This window comes from Rhineura floridana, chromosome 2, assembly GCF_030035675.1.
Source record: "Rhineura floridana isolate rRhiFlo1 chromosome 2, rRhiFlo1.hap2, whole genome shotgun sequence".
NCBI classification, from domain to species: domain Eukaryota; kingdom Metazoa; phylum Chordata; class Lepidosauria; order Squamata; family Rhineuridae; genus Rhineura; species Rhineura floridana.
Window position 1 is genome coordinate 202,943,447 of NC_084481.1, and position 23,228 is coordinate 202,966,674.

The following is a 23,228-nucleotide window of genomic DNA, read 5'->3' on the forward strand; positions in this document are numbered from 1 at the left end:
CAGCCCGAGGCTGCCAAAACATATTTATCATGTAGAGCTCGCCCTTCCTCCAGGAAGCCTCCCGCAAGTGCACTCCACCGCCTCAATTTTATCCTCCCAACAACCCTTGAGGTACAGTTGGGCTAAAAGAGGATGGCTGGTCTCACCTGAGCTTCATGGTCTGTGCGATTTCAACCGGAGTAAACGTGGTCCTAGGCCCCATCTTCACTATAAATTCAGAGCAGTACAATTCCACTTTAAACAGACATGGCTTCCCCCAAAGAACCCTAGGAACTGTAGTTTATTAACGGTGCTATCAGTTGTTAGAAGATCCCTATTCCTCTCAAAAAACTACAATTCTCTTTCCCTTTTTTTAATCAATCCCTCTTCCCAAGGAACTCTGGAAATTGTAACCATAGCACCTGTGAATGCCTTCAGTGGTGCCCCCAGCAGGTAGCACAGACACTGAGCTTTTACTTCTAAAAAAAAGTCTAGACCTCCTAGAAAGAAAATTGCTGAGCAATGGGAGAGTATTTTGCTTAAAGAATGGAAATGGACTGCCTTCAAGTAGATCCTGACTTATGGCAACTCTATGAATAGGGATTTCATGGTAAGGGGTATTCAGAGGGGGTTTACCATTGCCTGCCTCTGAGGGTAGTCCTGCCCAGCTGGCTAGGGCCTGCTCAGTTTGCTGCAGCTCCACAAGCCAGCCCCTTCCTTGTCCACAACTGCCAGCTGGGGTGCAACTGGGCTCCTTGGGACTATGCAGCTTGCCCACAGGTGGCAGGGGATGTAACCCCTGAGCCACTCACTTGTGGGGGTGATCTTTAGCTGGTCCTTGACACCCAGAAGACACGAATGGGGATTTGAACTCACAAACTCTGGACTCCCAGCCAGGCTCTCCTCCCCACTGTGCTATACCAAAAGCAGATGCAAAAAAGCCTCAAGTAGTAGAACAAGTGTTTGAGGAGGAGAAGAAGCTGAGGAACTGTCATCATCCAGCTGCCATAAGTGGCCCCTCACTACCCCCCCAACTGTCACCACAAGGCCATCTGCAGTAGAACCATCTTGACCTGACAGCGGAGGAGAAAAAGCAGTAACAGATTTTTCTTAAACAAGCTGTCTTTTCCATTTTATTGTAACTTCAAAAAAATCATTACTTATTGTTGTAATAATCTTATATAAACCATTTTGTGAGGTCCGCCTCAAAAGCGGTATATAAATGCCTTAAATAAATAATAAGGGTCATCCTCAGTATGAAAACAGGTGATACAAGTATACAAGAGCATCCTACTTTCAAATGGGAAATGTTTTATGGTGTGTAGGCTTAATCAGGGGTCACCAATGTGGTGTTTATGAGTGTAGTGGTGCCACTGAGGTGTTCCTCTGTCATCTGCAACACCTCTGAACCACCTCTATTGCCCCCTTGTTTTGTTACCTTTTTCTGCCTTTAAAAGTACTTAGAGCTGAAGGAGGAAGTGGTGTTCTGTCCAACTTGATCCCTTGGAAAAGTGAAGTGTTTGTGTGCTCTGTTTTTTTTTTGCGGGGGTGGCTGATCCAGTGGAGAGAAGTGACCAGAGGGAATGGCACCCCAAGCACTCTCTCAAACATCCAAATGTGCCCAGGGGCCTAAAAATGCTGGTGACTCCTTATGCAATGCTTCTGTTAATTAAAGTGCATTCCATCTGTTGAATGTTGGAGCCTAAGGGTTATATTTGTCATCCTGGAAAAGTAATTTTAGAGAAGTGATGGCATGGGGTAACTTGAGGAAAAGGAACCTTTGACCAACCCACAACTTATTATTTTAAATTACAGATGTGTACAGTCAGCTAAGTCTCACTCAGCTGCTAAATATGTAGTGTAAATACTTGGGATTACGCACAGTCATGAATCATACAGTAAACAATACAAGGTTTATAACAATACAACAAGGATTATATGCCAATCAACATATCTCTCCTCCACTCCCACAGTGGTCAAGGGAAGGGAAAGATTGTGCTCCCCTCACCCATTTTATGCAAATCTGTGCCTCTCTTCCTCCTTTTTCACAATACATAAGCAGCCACCCTCACCCCCGTGCATGTGCAGTAGTAATGGGGGAGAATTTTGATTCAGTTTGCTATGATGATGATTTTAAAAGCAAATCTACTTAATTTGCATTTTCTGAAACAATATGTGAACCAAAACACAGACATCCTTTGAAATTCACATTTCTCCAAATTTTGCAAGGTAATTTAGCCAAGGTAAAGTGTGAATAAAAATGCATATATCAGTGAAAATTGGAAGAAATTGGGGAAGGGCTTCAGCTCAGTGGTAGAGCATCTGCTTTGCATATGGAAGGTCCAAGGTTCAATCCCCATCATCTCCAGTTGGAAGGGAATCCTGTCTGAAACTCTATACAGTAGGGGGGCCCTTTACAGCGCTTCGCTTTACAGCACTTCGCTAAAACAGCAGTCTCAATTAGACATTATTAGACTAGAGCCCCACTCATACGGGGCTTGTTCCGCTTTTACAATGGTTTTCGGGCATCGTGCGCCATTCTGTTCAATGAGTTCCGCTTTACAGCGGTTTTTGCTTTACAGCGGGGGTCCAGAACGTAACCTGCCATATGAGTGGGGCCCTACTGTAATCTCTCTTCCAGTATCAGATACTTTGTCCAGATAGAGGTTATCCTCCTTGCTGTAACATACGTATCTGGTGAAATGTTGTTCTTTATGCCTATTAGACATTTTATTTTATTAGACAAAGGTGTTAATTAATGTACAATCCAGGCTTCCGTTTTTACTGATGCAATCAGGTCGATGAGTTTGCCTGAAGTCATACATTGACTTTGTGTCATAACTGAATAGATAATTGCTTCTGATCCAGTATCTTGCAAATGATCAAGGATGAGCCAGAGAAGCCTAAGTGATGGAATGCTGCCGTTGTTTCCTGTGTTTTGTTTAAGACTGCTGAAGTACTTAGCTCTTGTATAAGATCCAGCTTTACCCTGTAATCTATTAGGAAGCTACCTTAAACATATTATTTTCTCCTTTTATAGAGAGCTTGTCCAAGAGCCTAACAGCCTGCTCCTCTGCATAGTTGATGATACTTAGGGTGCAATCCTGTGAACACTTACCTGAGTAAGGCTCATTGAACACAGTGGAATTTATTTCCAAGTAAATATGCATTGAATTGCACCATTTAGTGCATTTAAATTTATGAGATGTACCTTGCTTGTCTTTTTCAGGGAATCCAGCTACTTTAGACACCAATCCTTTGCAAACTTATTTGGAAGTTAACCCCATTGTACAAAGTGAGGCTTGCGTCCAGATAAAAATTCATAGGTTTGGGTTGCACAATTGCAAACCCATATGCGCTTACTAGGAAGTATATGGGATATACTTACAAAGTAAACATATTTTGGACCAGGAAGCAAATGGTTTGTCCAGTTCCTCTGATGCACTCATTTTAAATACGTTACATTATATACAAGCTGAGATTGCTAGGCAGATGCGTTTCCTAAACAAAAGTGGCTTCCATGTAAAAATTATATGTTGCCTATCACATAGAATTTTGGAAGTTGCCTTATTTTGCCTCAGTGGGTATAATGTGTTGTATTTCACAATAAACACATCTTGTTTCTTTATCAATAAGAATTGTATACTTTAATCACCATTCCAGAGGGCACAGTCTTTACATATGCTTATGCTGTGCTTCACCCATCTCAACTGAACTCCAACTGCTCCTAACTGACCATTCCAAGACCTTAAAGAGATATTACAGCACATCTCTGTTCTGTAACAATAAAACAATAAAAGAAATAAAAGAAATAAACCAATACAGCAACAATAAACCAAATACAGAGATATTACAGCACATCTCTTCTGTAACAATAACAATAATATTAACACACATAATCTTTATATTTCAATGGAGGACTAATAGTCCTACTACCTCTAGATGTTACATATACATCAGGTTTATTTTCAAAATGAGAAACACTGACTTCTTTATTTATTATATCATCATTTACAGCAACAGTATCATCACAGAACTGATCTATTTGCCCTCCAGACTCATTTTGCCTTACATCATCTATCTTATTACAAGTGTCAGGTGGTTGTTGTTGAAACCTCAAATGGCACCTATTGCAACGATACTGCTGACCATTTGATACTACTACTTGATATGAGCGTGGCTGTGTACACTTTTCCATAACTGTAGCAGGAAGCCAGCCTTCATTAGACTGAATAAATACTGAATCACCTTTGTGTAAATCCTTTAGTGGTTTCGCTGTACGATCATAAAAATATTTTTGCTTATTTTGTATTTCTTGCAGATCTCTGTGCACACCAGTGGGTATCCGTTATTGGAAGCGTACTCCTAAGCATTCTGCCCATTAACATTTGAGCAGGCGAATATGACATTCCTGTAACTGGGGTATTACGATATTCCAGTAATGCCAAATGTGTATCTACACCTGAATCCTCTGTTTTCCTAATAAGTTGTTTAATTGACTGAATAGCTCTTTCCACCATTCCATTAGACTGTGGATATCCCGGACTGCTAAAACACTGTTCAAATCCCCACTCATAAGCAAACTGCTGAAACTCTCTACTAGAAAAAGGCATGTTATCACTCACAACCATGCTCGGAATTCTGTGATGAACAAAACTAGTTTTCAGTTTAACAATCACATTCTTGGCCGTCTTGTCAGATAAACTTAACACTTCTGGATACTTTGAAAAATAATCTACTACAAGAAGGAAAGGAGAAGATTTATATTCAAAAATATCCACACCCACTTTCTGCCATGGTAACTTAGGAATTTCATGCGGCTTAAGTGGCTCTTTTTGATTACATGGAGCATAACGAGCACACACCAGACAATTTCCAATCTCTTTTTCAATATCATTGCACATGCCAGGCCAATACATCACAGATGCTGCCTTAGCTCTAGTTCTGTAAATACCTTGGTAAGATACATGAAGCTGTGAAAGAATACCTTGCCTCTGAGAAGCAGGGATAACTACTTTGTTTCCCAAGTAAATAATGCCATTATGATAGCGCAAAGAGTCTTTAATATGCCAAAAAGATTTTGCAGCACTGGGAACATCCTTCAAATACTGAGGCCATCCATTTTTTATAAACACTGCCACTTCTTGAAATTGGGAGTCATGCTTTGTAGCTTCTTGTATAATAGCCACCTTTGGCTTTGAAAGGGGATTAGATAAATTCATGGAAGATAAGGCTGTAAATGGTTATTATTAATAATGGACTGTATACTACCTCCAGGATCAGGAACACCATGCCTCTTGATATCAGGCACTTGGGTGCAACAGTGGGAAAGGGCAACTGTATTCATGTCCTGTTTGTTTATTTGTTTGTTTTTTTAATTTATATCCCACCCTTCCTTCTGGTGCCCTCCCTGTAGGCACCTAATTGGCTGTTGTGAGAACACAGTGCTGGACTAGATAGGCCTTTGGTCTGATCCAGCAGGGCTCCTCTTATGAGATAACATGTGCAAACATCATAAAGCAAACCACACAAGGAATTCCTTTTATTGGGCTGGGGTTGTTGATGTAGTATCCAGTGGTGATTTGTATGTGGTGAAATGTAAGGTGTGGATGGGACCAGAGACAAAACAGCATTATCATCACTAAAGAGAGGTGTCAGCAGGCTTAGAAGATCTCCAATGTTTGCAGAAGTACAACCCTTAGAAAATCTCTAAGAAGGGAAACCAAAATAGACCATATGAAGAGTGAGCATGCTTAGTGGCCATGAAATGCTGACTGACTGTGTAACGTGAGTAGGAACTCAAGTGAATTAGAAGCAGTTGTATGGGGAATCAGTTGGGGGTGGGACCAGTAGGAAAATGAGAGTAGAGCTCTTGGTTCTGCAGCAACACACTGTTGAATAAAGTTTGTTCTTTCTAAACAGTCAACTCTTGCAAATATTACATGGTGTCAGAAGACTACCTAAAAACATAAGGCAGTGAAAAATGGACCAGTTGAAGCCTCCAGGAAAGTTGGTGTTTGAAGGAAATGCAGCAGAGAACTGGAGAAGATGGAAGCAAGGGTTTGAATTGTACTGCATTGCAAGTGGAGCAGATAAGAAAGATAAGAGACTCCAGTCAGCATTATTTCTGCATGTGGCAGGTGAAGAAGCAAGAGAGGTATTTAATACTTTCCAGTTTGATGATGATGCAGATAAATATAAAATTCAAGTTTTGATGAATACATTTGAAGCTTATTGTGTGCCCAGAAGAAATGTTACTTATGAAAGGCGCAGGTTCTTCACTAGAATACAGAGTGAAAGAGAAAGTATAGACCAATATGTGACTGAGTTGAAGCTTTTGGCTCAGACCTGTGAATTTGGGGAGCTGTATGATTCTCTTATTAAGGATCGCATAGCGTGTGGCATTCAGACAGACAGAATGAAAGCCAAGTTACTGAGAGAGAGTGATTTAACCCTTGAGTGTGCAGTGAATATATGCAGGGCAGAAGAAGTGGCTGCAAAACAGATGAAAGATTTTGGGGCAACAGAAAAACAAATGGATGCCTTACAGGGCAAAAGTACCTTTGAAAAGCCAAAAGTAAGGCAGCGTCAGAGCAAACAGAGCCTTGGCACTACTACCAGCCCCCAAGAAAAGGAAATGCCACAGAGGCCTGTAGAAGCAGCAAAGGCCTGCTACAAGTGTGGTATCAGTCATCATTACATAAATGCTTGTCCTGCATATGGGAAGGAATGCAGAAGATGTGGCAAACTTAATCATTTTACTAAAATGTGTAAAACAAGAGATAGAAAACTTCAACGCAGAGAAATGTTCTCAGTAGCAGATACAGCTAAAAATGCTCATGATTTCTTCATTGGCACATTGAATTCTACAGCTCTGGAAGATGAATGGTGTGTGGATCTTCTCATAAATGATCACAAGTATGTGACCTTTAAGATTGACACAGGAGCACAAGCTAATGCAATGTCTTTAAAAACATACAAAGCCTTGCAAGCTGAACCACTTCAGCATTCAAATACCAGATTAATAACCTACTCTGGAGAAAGACTACATGTGTCTGGTAAATGTAACCTGGATTGCAAATATAAAGATCGAAGAGCTGAGTTGGAATTTCACATAGTAGACTTTGATGCACAAGCTGTACTCGGTCTCCAGGCTGTGACTAATTTAAATTTGGTGCAAAGAGTTAATTTAATGAAAAGAGCTCCAGTAGATCAATGGGATGTTGCAGTTGAATACAAAGATGTACTTGAAGGCTTAGGTTGCTTACCAGAGAAATACACCATCAAAATCAACCCACAGGTTTCACCTGTAATTCATGCACCTCGGAAGGTTCCTGTGGCACTAAGACATAAAAACCAAAAAGAACCAATGTTACCTCATGAAATTCCAATAAGACCTTGGCAGAAGCTAGGAATGGACTTGTTTGAATTTCAGAGAAAGGACTATCTACTTTTGGTTGATTATTATTCAAAATATGTGGAAATATGTTTGCTTGAGGACACTACAAGTAGGTCAGTAATTTTACACTCCTATATTTGCAAGACATGGTATACCTGAAGAGGCTGTCAGTAATAATGGCCCTCAATTTTGCTCTAGAGACTTTAAAATGTGTGCCAAAGATTGGGACTTTGTTCACACAACATCCAGTCCATTATTTCCTCAATCAAATGGAATGGCAGAAAGAGCGATCCAAACAGTAAAGAGGATTCTTAAGAAATCTAGTCTGAATAACACAGATCCTTATCTTAGTTTATTGGATTACAGAAATACGCCTACAGTAGATACAGCCTCACCTGCACAACTTTTAATGGGGAGACGTTTAAGAACCAGGTTGCCTACCTCAGCACCATTGTTACTACCTCAGCAGGTAAAAGGTGACATACAGACACATCTGAAGAGAAGACAAGAAAAACAGAAGCTTTACTTTGACAAAGGTTCAAAGCCTTTACCACCTTTGCAGGTTGGTGATTCTGTTAATGTTCGGCAAGATGGAGTGTGGAAACCAGTGAGAGTGACTGGACAAAACATGACTCCAAGATCGTATTTGGTTCAGACTGATGATTTAGCTGTCTAGCAAAGGAACAGAAGAGATCTTCAAAGCACTCCAAGTTGTGAACCAAACATGGATGAGACTACTGAGACTGCAACTGCACCTCCATCAGAGGTAGACCTATCAGAGTCTCAAGACAACAAAAGTGGAACAGCTGTAGCACAAAGTGCCGGTGATATACCAGAGAAGATTTTGGACTCTGAGTTACCTGTTACTACATCAAGAGGCAAAGTGATCAGAAAACCAATTCGATACAGACAGTAGTTTCTATCTTTTTCTTTTTTTAAAAAAAGGGAGATGTAATGTGAGTAGGAACTCAAGTGAATTAGAAGCAGTTGTGTGGGGAACCAGTTGGGGGTGGGACCAGTAGGAAAACGAAAGTAGAGCTCTGGGTTCTGCAGCAACACACTGTTGAATAAAGTTTGTTCCTTCTAAACAGTGTTTAGAGTTCATTTCAACTCTTGCAAATATTACAGACTGCTGGAAGAAAATAAAAACTGGAAAAAGGATTGAATGTTCTGGGAACCCTCCAAGTTGCAACATTTTGTTGCAGGTCTCACTAGACTAACAACCATTGATAAACCTTTTTGATAACCCACTCTGAAGTTCAGAGTTTCATATCTCAGTTCCAAATTTAGATGCATGGAAAAGACAGCAAGCAGTGGCTTCTGCTTTCATGTAATATGCAGTGTTCAGTGAAATTGTGCTAGCTTCTGTTAAACAGAAATGAGACAGTCTCATGCAAAGCAACAAATTATTAGGATGTTCTATTTTTTCTTTTTCTGTTTTGGGAAAAAATACATTCCTCTTACTCAGCAGTCATCACAAAGGTAAAAGCCACAGTCACAACACAAAATTAGATATGGTTGAACCCACTGATTTTAATTTTGTGTTATATTGTGTTCATTTGTCAACCAGCTATGCAATAATCCTTTCTGAGAAAAAGGTTGGTTGAAAGTCTGAGTGAACATATTGACAAGACAAGCCTGATCAGTGGCAAATGTAGGTGGTTTGGGGTTTTTATTTTTAATCATCATGGATAGGGACAAACCTATATTTTTTTCTTCAAAGATGAAAACAGTACTTCCATTGTAGAGCCTAACCTGTGCAAGTGAAACCTACAATATTTTTAGTGGCATCTTTGATGGACGAAGACTCATTGAAACATCTGGCCTCTTTCCTTGTAAAATTGGTATTAAAGTGAAAAGATGTAAGCTCCAGATAGCCCAGGCGGCAGAGAAGTTTCCTCCCATCACCACTGGTATTTGTGAAGTGGTTTCCTCTTTTTTTTTATTTCCTCAGAATAGAATTCTGCTGCAATTTCCTGTCCCTTTATGAGAATAGGTTCTAATCAGAGCACATTGTCTTCTGAAGGTGAAGTGTCTAAAGGAGAAAAAATAGCAGAGCAGGATCACAAGGCATGCGAGGTAAGTCCTAGTGCTTAGAAGGTACTGACAGAGAAATCTCTTGTATTGGTACTAAATATAGCCTCCCGAGGGTTTTTAACGAGAAGTACAGGCTTCATGCTATGTCTAAAGGCTGACTTGTCTGATATAATTGGCCAAAAAGTGACACAAGAGGTTCCCTCTTGACAGCTAATGACACAAGACTATTACAAACTGGATAGTGTTTTTTTAAAAAATGTCATTTTTTACATTGCCTTGTCTGGAATAGTGATTTTTAAAAACAACATACAAACAAACAGATTGGTAATCTATAATTGGTGGTCTGGGACCCAGCTGTGGAGTGCGGTATGGATAGACTGGCCAGCTGCCAGGAGTGAGAGTCAACATTAGTGAATGTGCTAACTGGACTCTTTTCTGGGCTGTTGATATGGGTTAGTTAGTGGCATCCGCCGGGACTTAGACTCCTATTTAATAGCAGTTAATCCTACTGAGGTGTCCAGAGCACAGTCTTGTCATGTTTTGTTGGATGAGTTTCAGTTGGTTCAGCTCGAGGACGTGGACAAGGTGCTTGGACAGGTTCGTGCGACCACTTCGGTACTGGATCCTTGCCCCTCTTGGCTAATTAAAACTAGCAAGGAAGGAACAGTTGGCTGGGCCAAGGAAGTGATTAATGCCTCTTTACGAGAGGGAGTGGTCCCTGGCTGTCTGAAAGAGGCGGCAGTGAGACCACTCCTGAAAAAACCTTCCTTGGACCCAGAGGATGTCAGCAGCTACAGACCAGTAGCCAATGTTCTGTTCCTGGGCAAGATCCTGGAACGTGTGGTTGCTGACCAGCTCCAGGCGCTATTGGATGAAACCGATTATCTAGATCCATTTCAATCGGGGTTCAGGCCTGGTTTTGGCACTGAGACGGCCTTGGTCGCCCTGTTTGATGACCTATGTCGGGAGAGAGACCTCTCAGCGGCTTTTGATACCATTGACCATGGTATCCTTCTGGAGAGGCTTGCGGAATTGGGAGTTGGAGGCACTGCTTGGCAGTGGTTCCGCTCCTACTTAGCGGGTTGTCTCCAGAAGATAGTGCTTGGGGAACATTGCTCGACACCGTGGGTTCTCCAATGTGGGGTCCCGCAGGGTTCGGTTCTGTCTCCCATGCTTTTTAACATTTATATGAAGCCGCTGGGGGCGGTCATCAGGAGTTTTGGAGTGCGTTGTCATCAGTATGCTGATGACACGCAGCTCTACTTCTCCTTTACATCTTCTTCAGGTGAGGCAGTCGACGTGATGAACCGTTGCCTGGCTGCGACAATGGACTGGATGGGAACTAACAAACTGAGACTCAATCCTGACAAGACTGAGATGCTGTTGGTGGATGGTTTCTCTGATCGGATGGTGGATATATACCCTGTCCTGGATGGGGTTACACTCCCCCTAAAGGAACAGGTGCGTAGTCTGGGAGTCATCTTAGACTCTTCCCTCACACTTGAGGCTCATGTAGCCTCGGTGGCCTGGAATGCGTTCTACCAACTTCGGTTGGTAGCCCAGCTACGTCCCTATCTGAGTAAGGAGGACCTCTCATCAGTGGTACATGCTATGGTAACCTCGCGTCTGGACTACTGCAATGCGCTTTACGTAGGGCTACCTTTGAAGACGATTCGGAAGCTACAGCTAGTGCAAAATGCGGCAGCCAGACTGCTAACAAGAACTAAGCGGTCTGAGCATATAACATCTGTGCTAGCCCGTTTGCACTGGCTTCCAATATGCTTCCGGGCCAGATTCAAAGTGTTGGTACTTACCTATAAAGCCTTATACGGCGCGGGACCACGATATCTGTCGGAACGCCTCTCCCAATATGAACCGGCCCGTACACTACGGTCTACTACGAAGGCCCTCCTCCGGGTTCCGACTCATAGGGAAGCCCGGAGAGTGGTGACAAGATCTAGGGCCTTCTCAGTGGTGGCCCCCGAACTATGGAATGGTCTCCCCGAGGAGGTGCGCCTGGCGCCGACACTATCATCTTTTCGGCGCCAGGTTAAAACCTTTCTCTTCTCTGAGGCATTTTAATTCCTGTTAATTGTAAATTATTATATTTTGATTTTAGACAGTACAGTTTTGTGTACAGTTTTGTGTTATTTTTATTGTATTTTTAATGTTCACCGCCCAGAGAGCTGTTGCTAGTCGGGCGGTATATAAGCTTAATTAAATAAAATAAAATAAAAATAAATTGGTGAGTCCCTGTATTAAACTGTTTTGGGACACAATGGAGAGCAGCTAGCATCCAATAGATTGGTTAATTAAAAAGAATACTCTTTCAAGAACAGCTTTGTAAAAGATTGTGACTACATGTTGTAACTATCCCCATTTTCTAGAATCTGTCCCCGGTAAAAAAAACAAAAACAAAAAAACCACCGGTCCTTATTTTCTCTTTTGGAAAATGCCTTTGTCATTAGTGTGTCTGCAAATGCATGTATACTCCTGAATCTATCAAATTCACATGTTCCAAAACAATATGAGAACTGAAACACAGCCATCCTTCAAAATTTACACTTATTCATATTTTGCAGTGCAGTTCACCAACCAATGTTTACAAAAATGCATAAGAGAAAAATGTGCATAAAAATGGAGGGCTGATAGCTGGGCCATAACTAATTAGCTGGCAGTTAGCTGGGTCATAAATCTGCCAAGGGTAGGCAGATAACAGGAGCCGGCGGGGAAAGGAACGTCTCTGAACAAACGTACCAGAAGCAGGATCCAACCGTGTTCGTCAAGGAGGGAGAGCTGGGTTCAGGAAGCCAAGGGTTCAGTCCAAGGTTCTGGGTTTAGAAGCTGGGTCTCACACCGAGGCCACGACCGACATTGTAGTCAGCAGTCTGCTGCAGTCACAAACTGCCTTTTAAACCCCACTTCCTAGGCAGGTGCAGGTGATAAGTCTCCCACCTCCTCAGAGCTGCTTGTTCTTAAACAGCTCGGCCTCCTCCTCCATTGCTGCCATACTCGCTGGCGTCTTCGCTCTGCAGCGGGGAGGGGAGCCTCCTGTTAATCCCCTGAATCTGCTTGAAAGGCTTCAGCCGGGACCTGGACATTCTCCAGCTGGGGAAGAGCTGGAGTTGCGTCGTAAGGGACTCCACTTGTTCCTTCTTCTGGGTCCGGTGCCACTGCCTCTTCCTCCGAGGAGTTCTCCAAAGGGGCCATGACAGGATATATAAGTGAAAATAACCTACAAAATGCATTATATGTTGGAATAGGCAAATGTTGCACGTTCACTTGGGGGGGGATATTTGGGAAATATGCCATGTACCTGTTCACCATGATGTTATGGGTGGGGTTAGTTACCTGGTTTCCTCCTTCCTTTGTCCTAGAGGATTTTTTGAATATTCTCCATTGCTGATCTATCTACCATAGAGAGAGGCCGCATGGCAAATGATGTTCTCTGCTGAGCATTAATACCAAACACCAAAAATGGACTGAGACTTTTATTTTCTTTCATCTAAGCTACAGCCTATGTTTCTAACATATGAGAAGGTCATGAGTAAATGTTTTTTATCTTTTACCTAAGAAGATTGTGTCTGTTGTTATTTATATAGAGAAAGGTGGGGCTGGTTACATTCTCACTCTACTGCTTGTGTTTTTACATCTCTGCTAAGAAATAGGACCAACCAAATTAGTTCCTATTTCTCTCTGGTATTTTTATAATACCGAACATTATATGATGACAAATTGCTTGCAAAATGTGTATATTAGTCAAAACCTCCTTCAAACTGTGTTTATTAGGAGAAATTCACACTAAAATCCTGAAGAATCTTCATGAGGATTTTTTTTAAAAAAAATCACAAATTGCTGCAAAAAATGTGGAGAAAACTGAATTTAAGATTGGAAAAATAAGAAACTGAGAACCAAAACTGACAGATCTTTCCCCCCTTCTCTCTCTCTCTCTCACACACACACACATACATATGAGGTCTTCAGGTTGCAGTCCTCCCTCTGGTCTCTAGAAGTGACATCTCTGAGTAGAAAATGGACCCACATACGTGAAAATGCAGACACGTGGATGCAAATACCTGTGCATTCATAGAGAGAGAGACAGTGAGAGAGAGAGAGGGATCACTTATTATTTATGATTATAATTTATTGAATTTATATCCCACCTTCCTCCCAAAGGAGCCCAAGGTGGCAAAGGTCCCAAGCCATTTAGAGGTTTAATATCCTAGTTCTAACTTGAATTGGGCCCAGTAGCTTACTGTCAGCTGGTGCTGCGCTTTCAGGACCAGTGGCACATGGTGCCACTGGGCTTGACTAGATAGGAAATGTTGCTGAATGTCTTGTGAGTTGCATCTATAATAAGCTGTCATGGCTACCAACTTAAATGGCTTTCAAAGAGGATTAGATAAGTTCATGGAGGATAAATGGCTATCAACAGCCACTAACCATGATAGCTATGTTCTACCTCCACTGTCAGAGGCAGAATGCCCCTGAATACCTGTTGCTGGGAATTACGTGGGGAGAGTACTGTTGTGCTCAGGTCCTGCTTGGGGCCTTCCCATAGGTATCTGGTTGGCTACTGTCAGAACACTGGTTTTGACCTATAAAATCGTATGCAGCTCAGGATCCCAATACCTCTGCTGTCATTCTGGTACTGTGGTGCAATGAGCTCGGTCATATGGTTCAAACCTGAGCTCATAGTTTAACTCTCTCCAGACTAGGAATGGAAAGATCTGTCAATTTTGCTTCTCTCAGTTTCTCATATTTCCATTAAATTCCATTAAATTCAGTTCTCCATATTTCTGCAGCAATTAGTGGGGTTTTTTTAAAAAAATCCTCATGAAAATTCTTTAGCATTTTAATGTGAATTTCTCCTAATAAGTGCAATTTTGTATGCAGCTTTGACTAACGTACACATTTTTGCAAGCAATTTCTCCTAATATAATGCATTTTGTATGTTATTTTTTGTGCACACTTTCCTGTAGTGTATGTAATTTTGTAATTAGGGCTCGGTTGGAGAACTGCATCATAAAATTCAGATAAGTACAAATTTCAAAGGATTGCTATGTTTCAGTTCTCACATTGTTTCAGAAATCATGAATTTGATTAATTTGGCTTTAAACACGAACTAAATTTAATTTCTCCCCCATCCCTATTGCAGACTAGGAATAGGGGAATCTGTCATGTTCAGCTTCTCATTTTTCCACTCTTAAGTGCAGTTCTACACATTTCCACAAGTTTACAATTTAAAAAAAAAAAGTTCTCATGAAAATTCAGCACATTGTAGAGCAAATTTCTCCTATGCCATTTTGTATGCCATTTTGCCTAATATACACATTTTTGCAAAATAGTTTTCCATTATATTATGCATTTCTGCATGCTGGTTTCACAAATATATGCATTTTTGTATGCCTATACATACACACACACATTACTTGTCTGGAGAACTGCATTGCAAAATTCAGAAAAATGCAAATTTTAAAGGATGGCTGTGTTTTGGCTCATGTGTTGATTTGAAAAGTGTGAATTACAGTAGGTAGGTTTGTCTGTAAATGCAAATTGAATCGATTCCCCCGCCCATTCCTATGAGTCATGGTTTGTCCAGATCTAAACTATGAGCTCAGGTTCTGACAACATACCAAGCCAAACCATGGCTTCATTCAGCATAGCACAGCAGCAGATTGACTGGGGAGGAGCAAAGCTGCCATTGTTTCCTCTCCCGGAGGATGCACACTCACATGTTTGTACTAAGCTATGGTTTTGCTTAGCATGACGTGCAAACCAGTCCATTGTGTCATGATCTGGAAATGTTTTTTAAAACTCCTAATAAGTGTATCTTTGTTAAAAGTCTAGCAATTTCACATCTGAATTCATTAAGAACTTTTAAATGAATGTCAGACTTGTTGTATAAGAAACTGCTTTATATCGAGTTAAACCATTGGCCCATTTAGTTTAGTATTGTATATCCTAATGGGTGGTGGCTCTCCATGGTTTTAGATGAGGGACATTTTCAGCCCTGGAGATGCCAGAGGTTGAATCTAGGACATTCTGCATGCGAAATATATGCTCTTATCACTGAGTTACATTTCCTTTAGTATGCAATTTTATTAGCTCCAATCATCCTCTGTTATCTTTATGGCCTGGGTATCTCTCCAACATCTTCCACAGTAAAGACTGATGCAAAGAATTCATCTGCCTAATCTGCAATCTCCCTGTCCTTCAGATATTTTCATATGTTTGTTGTGTAACTGTCCTACTGTCTCATTGCCCTGCTCATAATACATTTAAATAAATGTTTGCGTCCCTGCTTTCTGCAATTTGCTACACACATTCTTTCTTTACATACCCTATCAGAGTTTGCCATGGTTTATGGTTTTTTATTTTCTTTATTTCAGCAAGCCATACTGAGATTTAACCATGTTGGCATCCCTTTGGACTTCTTTGCAGCTGTTCTAATCTGTGATAGATTATTTTCTCCCTTGGAGACTATTCAAAACTAGACACTTTCCCTCTAGCTAGTCTTTTATAGTTCAGCTTTCCTTCCTTTCAGAAGTTTGAAAGAGAAAGAGAGGAGCTGACGTCACCCAGAATGTGTACTTAGACTTTCAAAAAGCTTTTGACAAGGTACCTCACCAAAGACTTCTGAAGAAGCTTAGCAGTCATGGAATAAGAGGAGAGGACCTCTTGTGGATAAGGAATTGGTTAAGAAGCAGAAAGCAGAGAGTAGGAATAAACGGACAGTTCTCCCAATGGAGGGCTGTAGAAAGTGGAGTCCCTCAAGGATCGGTATTGGGACCTGTACTTTTCAACTTGTTCATTAATGACCTAGAATTAGGAGTGAGCAGTGAAGTGGCCAAGTTTGCTGACGACACTAAATTGTTCAGGGTTGTTAAAACAAAAAGGGATTGCGAAGAGCTCCAAAAAGACCTCTCCAAACTGAGTGAATGGGCGAAAAAATGGCAAATGCAATTCAATATAAACAAGTGTAAAATTATGCATATTGGAGCAAAAAATCTTAATTTCACATATACGCTCATGGGGTCTGAACTGGCGGTGACCGACCAGGAGAGAGACCTCGGGGTTGTAGTGGACAGCACGATGAAAATGTCGACCCAGTGTGCGGCAGCTGTGAAAAAGGCAAATTCCATGCTAGCGATAATTAGGAAAGGTATTGAAAATAAAACAGCTGATATCATAATGCCGTTGTATAAATCTATGGTGCGACGGCATTTGGAATACTATGTACAGTTCTGGTCACCTCATCTCAAAAAGGATATTATAGAGTTGGAAAAGGTTCAGAGACTCCCTTATGAGGAAAGGTTGCAGCATTTGGGGCTTTTTAGTTTAGAGAAAAGGCGGGTCAGGGGAGACATGATAGAAGTGTATAAAATTATGCATGGCATTGAGAAAGTGGATAGAGAAAAGTTCTTCTCCCTCTCTCATAATACTAGAACTCGTGGACATTCAAAGAAGCTGGATGTTGGAAGATTCAGGACAGACAAAAGGAAGTATTTCTTTACTCAGCGCATAGTTAAACTATGGAATTTGCTCCCACAAGATGCAGTAATGGCCACCAGCTTGGATGGCTTTAAAAGAAGATTAGACCAATTCATGGAGGACAGGGCTATCAATGGCTACTAGCCATGATGGCTGTGCTCTGCCACCCTAGTCAGAGGCAGTATGCTTCTGAAAACCAGTTGCCGGAAGCCTCAGGAGGGGAGAGTGTTCTTGCGCTCAGGTCCTGCTTGCAGGCTTCCCCCAGGCACCTGGTTGGCCACTGTGAGAACAGGATGCTGGACTAGATGGGCCACTGGCCTGATCCAGCAGGCTCTTCTTATGTTCTTAATGACAAATGTAGTTCTTTAATAAACTCCATCACTTTACTATGTTTGCTTTGAGGTTCGGTGACAATTTTCTTTATCAGAGTAATGGCCAGAGCATACCTCACCTTGCAGGAGGCCAACAGGAGCAAAGGCAGCAGAGGTGGAGCTGGCAGAAGGGGCCGCCACATCCAGCTGTTGCTTGGTGGCCTCTTAGAGGGGAGTGTTTGCAGGGCACAGCTGACGGGAACAAAATACATGTTTTCTTCTGCCACCCCTTTCCCTGGAGTACCGGCTACTGGGACAGAAGGCCATGGGAGGGAGTTGAATGGGACTTGGATAATGTGTAAGTCCCCTCTCAGCCTGTCCCCAACACGTCCCCAGAATGCCCCTTTGTCAGGCCTTCTGCCAACTCCCCTTCTGCCAGGCTGTGCTCCGGAGAACCTCTGGCTGGGTCAGCCGGGTCCTGACTTAGCCACAACTGAGCCAGGATGATGGACTTATGCCAGCTTAGCCCAGGGCAGGTGGCTTAGCTGGGGGTCCGCCATATCTAACTCCCCTCAGCCCGACGTAAACAACATTTGGATAACCCATCTAATTGGATCTTTTTTCCCTTGCAGCAAGCAAACAAATAAAAAAGAATGAACTTGCATTTTGATGAAGGGTAATAATTTGGACCATATGAACCTATTATCTGCTCTCCTGTGACACGAAACTGGACTTGGAAGCAAGAAGAACTCATAATCTTTGGTATCCTATCCCTGCCAGCCAGTTTCATTGGAAACAATGACTTGTAATGAATCACCATGGAATGCCTCATGTAATATAAATCATGTACTAGATGAACAACTGTTTCCTGGGCTCTACAGCATTTTGATTATTCTCAGTATTCCTGCCAACTCTGCAGCTCTTTACATATATTGCTGTCAAATAAAGAAAAAAAATGAATTGGGCATCTATCTTCTAAATTTATCTTTAGCTGACCTGCTATATACTTTGACCCTGCCTCTCTGGATTTTTTATGCTCAGAATATGGACAACTGGACACTTCCTAATGAACTTTGCACGTTGTGTGTTTTCCTTAAGTACCTGAATTATTACACCAGCTCAGGATTTCTCACCTGCATTTCCATTGACAGATACTTTGCCGTAGTTCACCCATTGAGGTTCCATTATTTGCGTACCAGAAGATTTGCCTTGCTTACCTCTATCTTTGTTTGGGTCTTTGAAATCGTGTCGAACTCTCAGATTTTATATAAGTCTGAAATATTTAAAGAACGTACTGAAGCTGCAAACCACACAAACCATACTTTCTGTTATGATACATACCCTCTAGAAAAATGGCAAGCTCAGTTGAACATTTACCGTGTGTGTGTGGGATATGCAATCCCTTTGGCCATCATGGTGTTCTGCTACCTGAAAATATACCGAGCTGTGAAGCATAATCAAGCAACCCAAGATAGTGACAAGAAGAAAATCAACCACTTATTGCTGAGCATTGTCGTCACTTTCTTTTTGTGCTTCACTCCATATCATGTTGTTCTAATAATTCGCAGTATCATTGAGCCATGTGACTGTGATGCTGCCAACAAGATGTTTACGCCTTACAGAATTACAACTGCATTGACAAGTTTAAACTGTATAGCTGACCCAATCCTCTATTGCTTTGTGACTGAAACTGGAAGAACAGATATCTGGAACATGCTCAAGTGTAGCTTATCAGTAAGCCAAATGGATGCACAACCCTCACAAAATGTTTTCATATCCGGTAGTTCACAGGATAGAGCCATGAAGGTTCCAGAATCAACATCATTCCTATAGACCAGAGTAAAGATGTTGGAGAATTCTGACAGAAACAGAAATTTCTGCTGTTCATGTTTTTGTCCCAAGTCCGGAACAGAAACCAATCCAGTGAATACTATCAGTTTTCACTCACAGATGCTTGGTTTTTTTTAAAGCCTGCAACAAATATGTAATGAATGACTTTTTTTTTACATTGTCTTGACTTTCCTTTACGTTGAAAAGAATGGTGTGGAAATAATTCATCATTAATTGCACTAAATTTGTAATGTACATAAATTACATAAATAATTGCATCAATTAAATTAAATAACGGACAGTGAAGCAACATAGTATTTGGCAGAAACCGAACTGTAGCAGAACGGAAACAGTGGTAACTATGATGAAGACAGGTTGGAATGGAAAGTGCTGTATTCTTACATTCCTAGACCAGAGATACAAGGGTGGGAAACCTGTGGCACTTCAGATGCTGTTGGACCCCAACTCCCATCATCCCCTGGCAGTGTAGCCAATGGTCAGGGACAAGCACAGCCAAAGACATTTTGCTGCTTCAGCAAAGGACAAGATAGTGCCCCCTCCTATTCTATGCACAGAAGTTGACCAGACTTTTTTTTATGTCAGCCAGCCTATATAGTTGTTTAAAATGTTCTTGAGTAGCCAGTAATTTTAATGATTGTTCTGTACTGCTTTTAGTGGTTTTTAAATGTTTTATATTGCTGTGCACCACCCTGATATTTTGTGATAGGGCAGTGTATAAAAGAACTTTTCTAAATAAAATAAACAAACAAACCAGTGCTTTCCTACAAGAATTGGCATCACTGGGCATTTGCTAAGGCCCACAACCTGGGAGGGCCCCCAGTGCTGACCCCCAGAGCTTCCTGGCTCTGCTGTTACACAGGAACATAGGAAGCTGCCTTATATTGAGTTAGACCCTTTGTCCATCTAGGTCAGTGTTGTCTACACTGACTAGCAATGGGACTCCAGGGTTTCAGCCAGGAACATTCCCAGTCCTACCTGGAAAAACCAGGGATTGAACCTAGCACCTTCTACATGCAGAACAGATACTCTGCCACTGAACTATGGCCCTGTTGCTCCTTCTTGCAGCTGCTCCTGTTTACCTGCCCTCTCTTGAGCATTCAAGCGGTGATGAGGGAAAGCTGAAGGAGGAGGAGCCTCCGCTTGCCCTGCCCTCCTCCTCTGGTGCAGATTGTGCATAGAAGTGCTAGAACAAGTGAATGGGCAGCAATGAGAGTAGTGAGGGGCAGAGGTGGACCCACCGAATGCCAAATGTGGACATGGCACTTTGCCCACATTGAGGGTGCATCATGACCATAGTGAGAAGGTCTTTCCAAAAAAATTATATCCTCTCGAGCCAGAGGCTGGTTCAGACTAAAGAATCAACCATTATTCTAAACTTAGCAGCAGCAGCAGCAGCATAGTGTGTGTGTCTGTGGGTGGTGCCTGGCCCCACTCACATCCTGCCAAAGAGCACCTTGCAAGGACAAAGAACAGCCAGGCAGGTTTCCACTTCTATTTCCAAAACAAAAAGGGGAGGCCCTGCTTTGTCTTGGGATCTTGCCGATTGAGCAACTGAAAAGTGTATTTTATATTTGTGTTTATTTTTTTCTTTTGTGAGCCGCCTTGAGGGCCTTTTGGCCAAAAGGCAACATAGAAATAGAATAAATAAATAAAATCGATCATTTCTGTAAGCCAGGAAGATAATAGAATCATAGAATTGTAGAGTTGAAAACAGCATATAAGGCCTTTGAGGTCAACCCCCTGCTCAATGCAGGAATCCAAATTAAAGTATACCCATCAGGTGGCTGTCCAGCTGCCTCTTGAATGCTGCAGTGTTGGAGAGCCCACCACCTCCCTAGGTCATTGGTTCCCTTGTTGTACCATTCTAACAGGAAGTTTTTCCTGATGTTCAGTCGAAATCTGGCTACCTATAACTTGAGAACATTGTTTCGTGTCCTGCACTTTGGGATGATCGAGAAGAGATCCCGGCCCTCCTCTGTGTGACAATCTTTCAAGTACTTGAAGAGTGCTATCATATCTCTCCTCAGTCTTCTCTTTTCCAGGCTAAACATGCCCAGTTCTTTCAGTCTCTCCTCATAGGGCTTTGTTTCCTGATCATCCTTGTTGCCCTCCTCTAAACTTGTTCCAGTTGACCTGCATCCTTCTTAAAGTGTGGTGTCCAGAACTAGATGCAGTACTCAAGATGTTATGTTATGTTACGTTTTATTTCTAGGCCGCCTTTCGGCCAAATAGGCCCCCAAGGCGGCTTACACACAAAAATACAAATACAAAATGCCAAATAAAAACAATACAATTTACAACAAAAAAAAATCAAACTAACAAAGTCCTAACATCTCTAAAAAAAACAGGAGCAGCAAACCAAAAGCATTAATCTTCCTGGTAAAGGGCAGTCCCCAGAAAAATGTCACTAAGAGCAGGGGTGGGGGGCAAAGCAGGTGGAAAAGCATTCCCCTTGATGGTCCCAGCACAGTCCCATCCCTGCAGCAGCATGTCTCAGTCTGCAGCTCTTCCTGATAAGGCCCAGTCAGAGGGGTGGGGCAAGGCAGATGGAAATGCTTGCCCCTTGATGGTCCCAGCAGTCTCATCCCTGCAGCAGCACGTCTCAGCCTGCAGCTCCTCCTGATAAGGCCCATCCTTTCCTTTGGGCCGGTAGGAACAAAATGGGAATAGGGGTGTGGCAATGGATGGCTCCCTGCAAAATGTCACCATGCATGCAAAAATACACAGCCCCACACTGCTTCAGTGCATCCACAGTTGGGTAACATGTGGCTTTATATTGGATTTACTTCCTTTATTGAATTATCCCCAGATCAGGAAACTCCACACTGAATGGGGAAAAGTGCAGGCTGGCCGTGAATGGTGAGAATGTCATGTAGACAACCAAAAGAAACAAAAACAAAAAACAACCCACAACCCCGAGGCATAAGCAGCTTCAAATCCACATTAAACTCCCATGTGAATGAGCCCTTTGTCTCAAAAACTAATTGCCTTGTTTTATTTCAGAAACAGCATCAGGGATCACAGATATACAACACATAATTTCATGTGCATTTTATCTAGATGCATTTTGGTGTTATTTTCCCCCACCAATTGTATTTGGTTTTAAGTCAGGGTGAATTGTGTCATCTTAGCTCACATGTTGCTATAGGAACATACAATGCAGGAAATAGAAAAACAGTAGCCTGATACTATCAAGGATGTGGCAACTAATTTTAGTGTAGCCTGCAGCTATATAGGGAATTTATGAGGCACCCTATTCTTTGTTCTGTATGCAAAATATTATGAAATCTGTGTCAACCAGATATAACAATAGAAATCTATAGGAGATTCAAATTGCTGTGGCTCACTGCTGCTCACTGAAGAACTGGTGTAACAGTTGGTAACTAAGATGAGTGAGAGAGGGTATTGCATGGATTACTGAGATTATCTGCATGACATTTTGAATGCTCAAAGGATGCAGTCTACCACTTATATAGGAGTGAGCCCCACTGATCTGAATGGAGTTTTCTTCTGAGTTAGATATAAAATTGTAAAGTTGGTAGGGACCTCCAGGGTCATCTAGTCCAACTTTCTTCCAGTGCTGGGAATGCCCTGCTACAGCACCCCGATATGTGGCCATCCAGCCTCTGCTTTAAAATGTCTAATGAAAGAGAGTCCACCATTTTCTGGGGCAGTTTGTTCCATGGTTGAATAGCTCATATTGTTATGAAGTTCTTCCTAACATTTAGACATAATCCCCTTCTATTTTGAACTTGTTAATTCAGATCCTATCTTCTGGAGCAATAGAAAACAAACTTGCTTCATCATCTATGTGACAGTCCTTCAGTTAAGATCTTTTAGGCTATGTACACACTTGCAGTTTTTCTGGCTCCAGTGCATCTCCACCACTGTTTTGTGATCTGGGTTTACATAATGATAGCCATGATATGTCCCTTTCTTCTCCAAACACTAGGAAATGTTGTGTTTTGATGCCAGCTTCACTCCAACTTAAAACTATTTGATTGGTCAAGGATTGCACATCCAAGGTGTATACAATGGGACTGCTTTGCTGGAGGTGGTCCTAAATCACTAGCATCAGCAGGGAGGGGAGTTAAGCAGGAAGGTACAGATGGCAGAGTCAGGGATTCCTAGAAAGGCTGCTGTAACAGCTAGGTGCA

At 41.9% G+C, this 23,228-nt stretch overlaps 1 protein-coding gene across 2 annotated transcripts; it reads left to right on the forward strand.

The window, feature by feature from the left end:
* Positions 1-8,055: 8,055 nt before the first annotated feature.
* GPR65 (G protein-coupled receptor 65) lies at positions 8,056-19,750 on the forward strand. 2 transcript variants are annotated; one of them, XM_061613238.1, is made up of 4 exons: positions 8,056-8,144; positions 9,333-9,457; positions 10,701-10,876; positions 17,853-19,750. In XM_061613238.1, the coding sequence occupies exon 4, from the start codon at positions 18,019-18,021 to the stop codon at positions 19,051-19,053; it is 1,035 nt and encodes a 344-aa protein (XP_061469222.1). In that variant the 5' UTR covers positions 8,056-8,144; positions 9,333-9,457; positions 10,701-10,876; positions 17,853-18,018; the 3' UTR covers positions 19,054-19,750. The 2 variants fall into 2 exon arrangements, with proteins under 2 accessions (XP_061469222.1, XP_061469221.1); XM_061613237.1 differs by lacking the exon at positions 10,701-10,876.
* Positions 19,751-23,228: the final 3,478 nt, after the last annotated feature.

Coding starts and splice junctions, on each gene's coding strand:
- GPR65 (XM_061613238.1), top strand. CDS start 18,019: ATGACTTGTAATGAATCACCATGGAATGCCTCATGTAATATAAATCAT.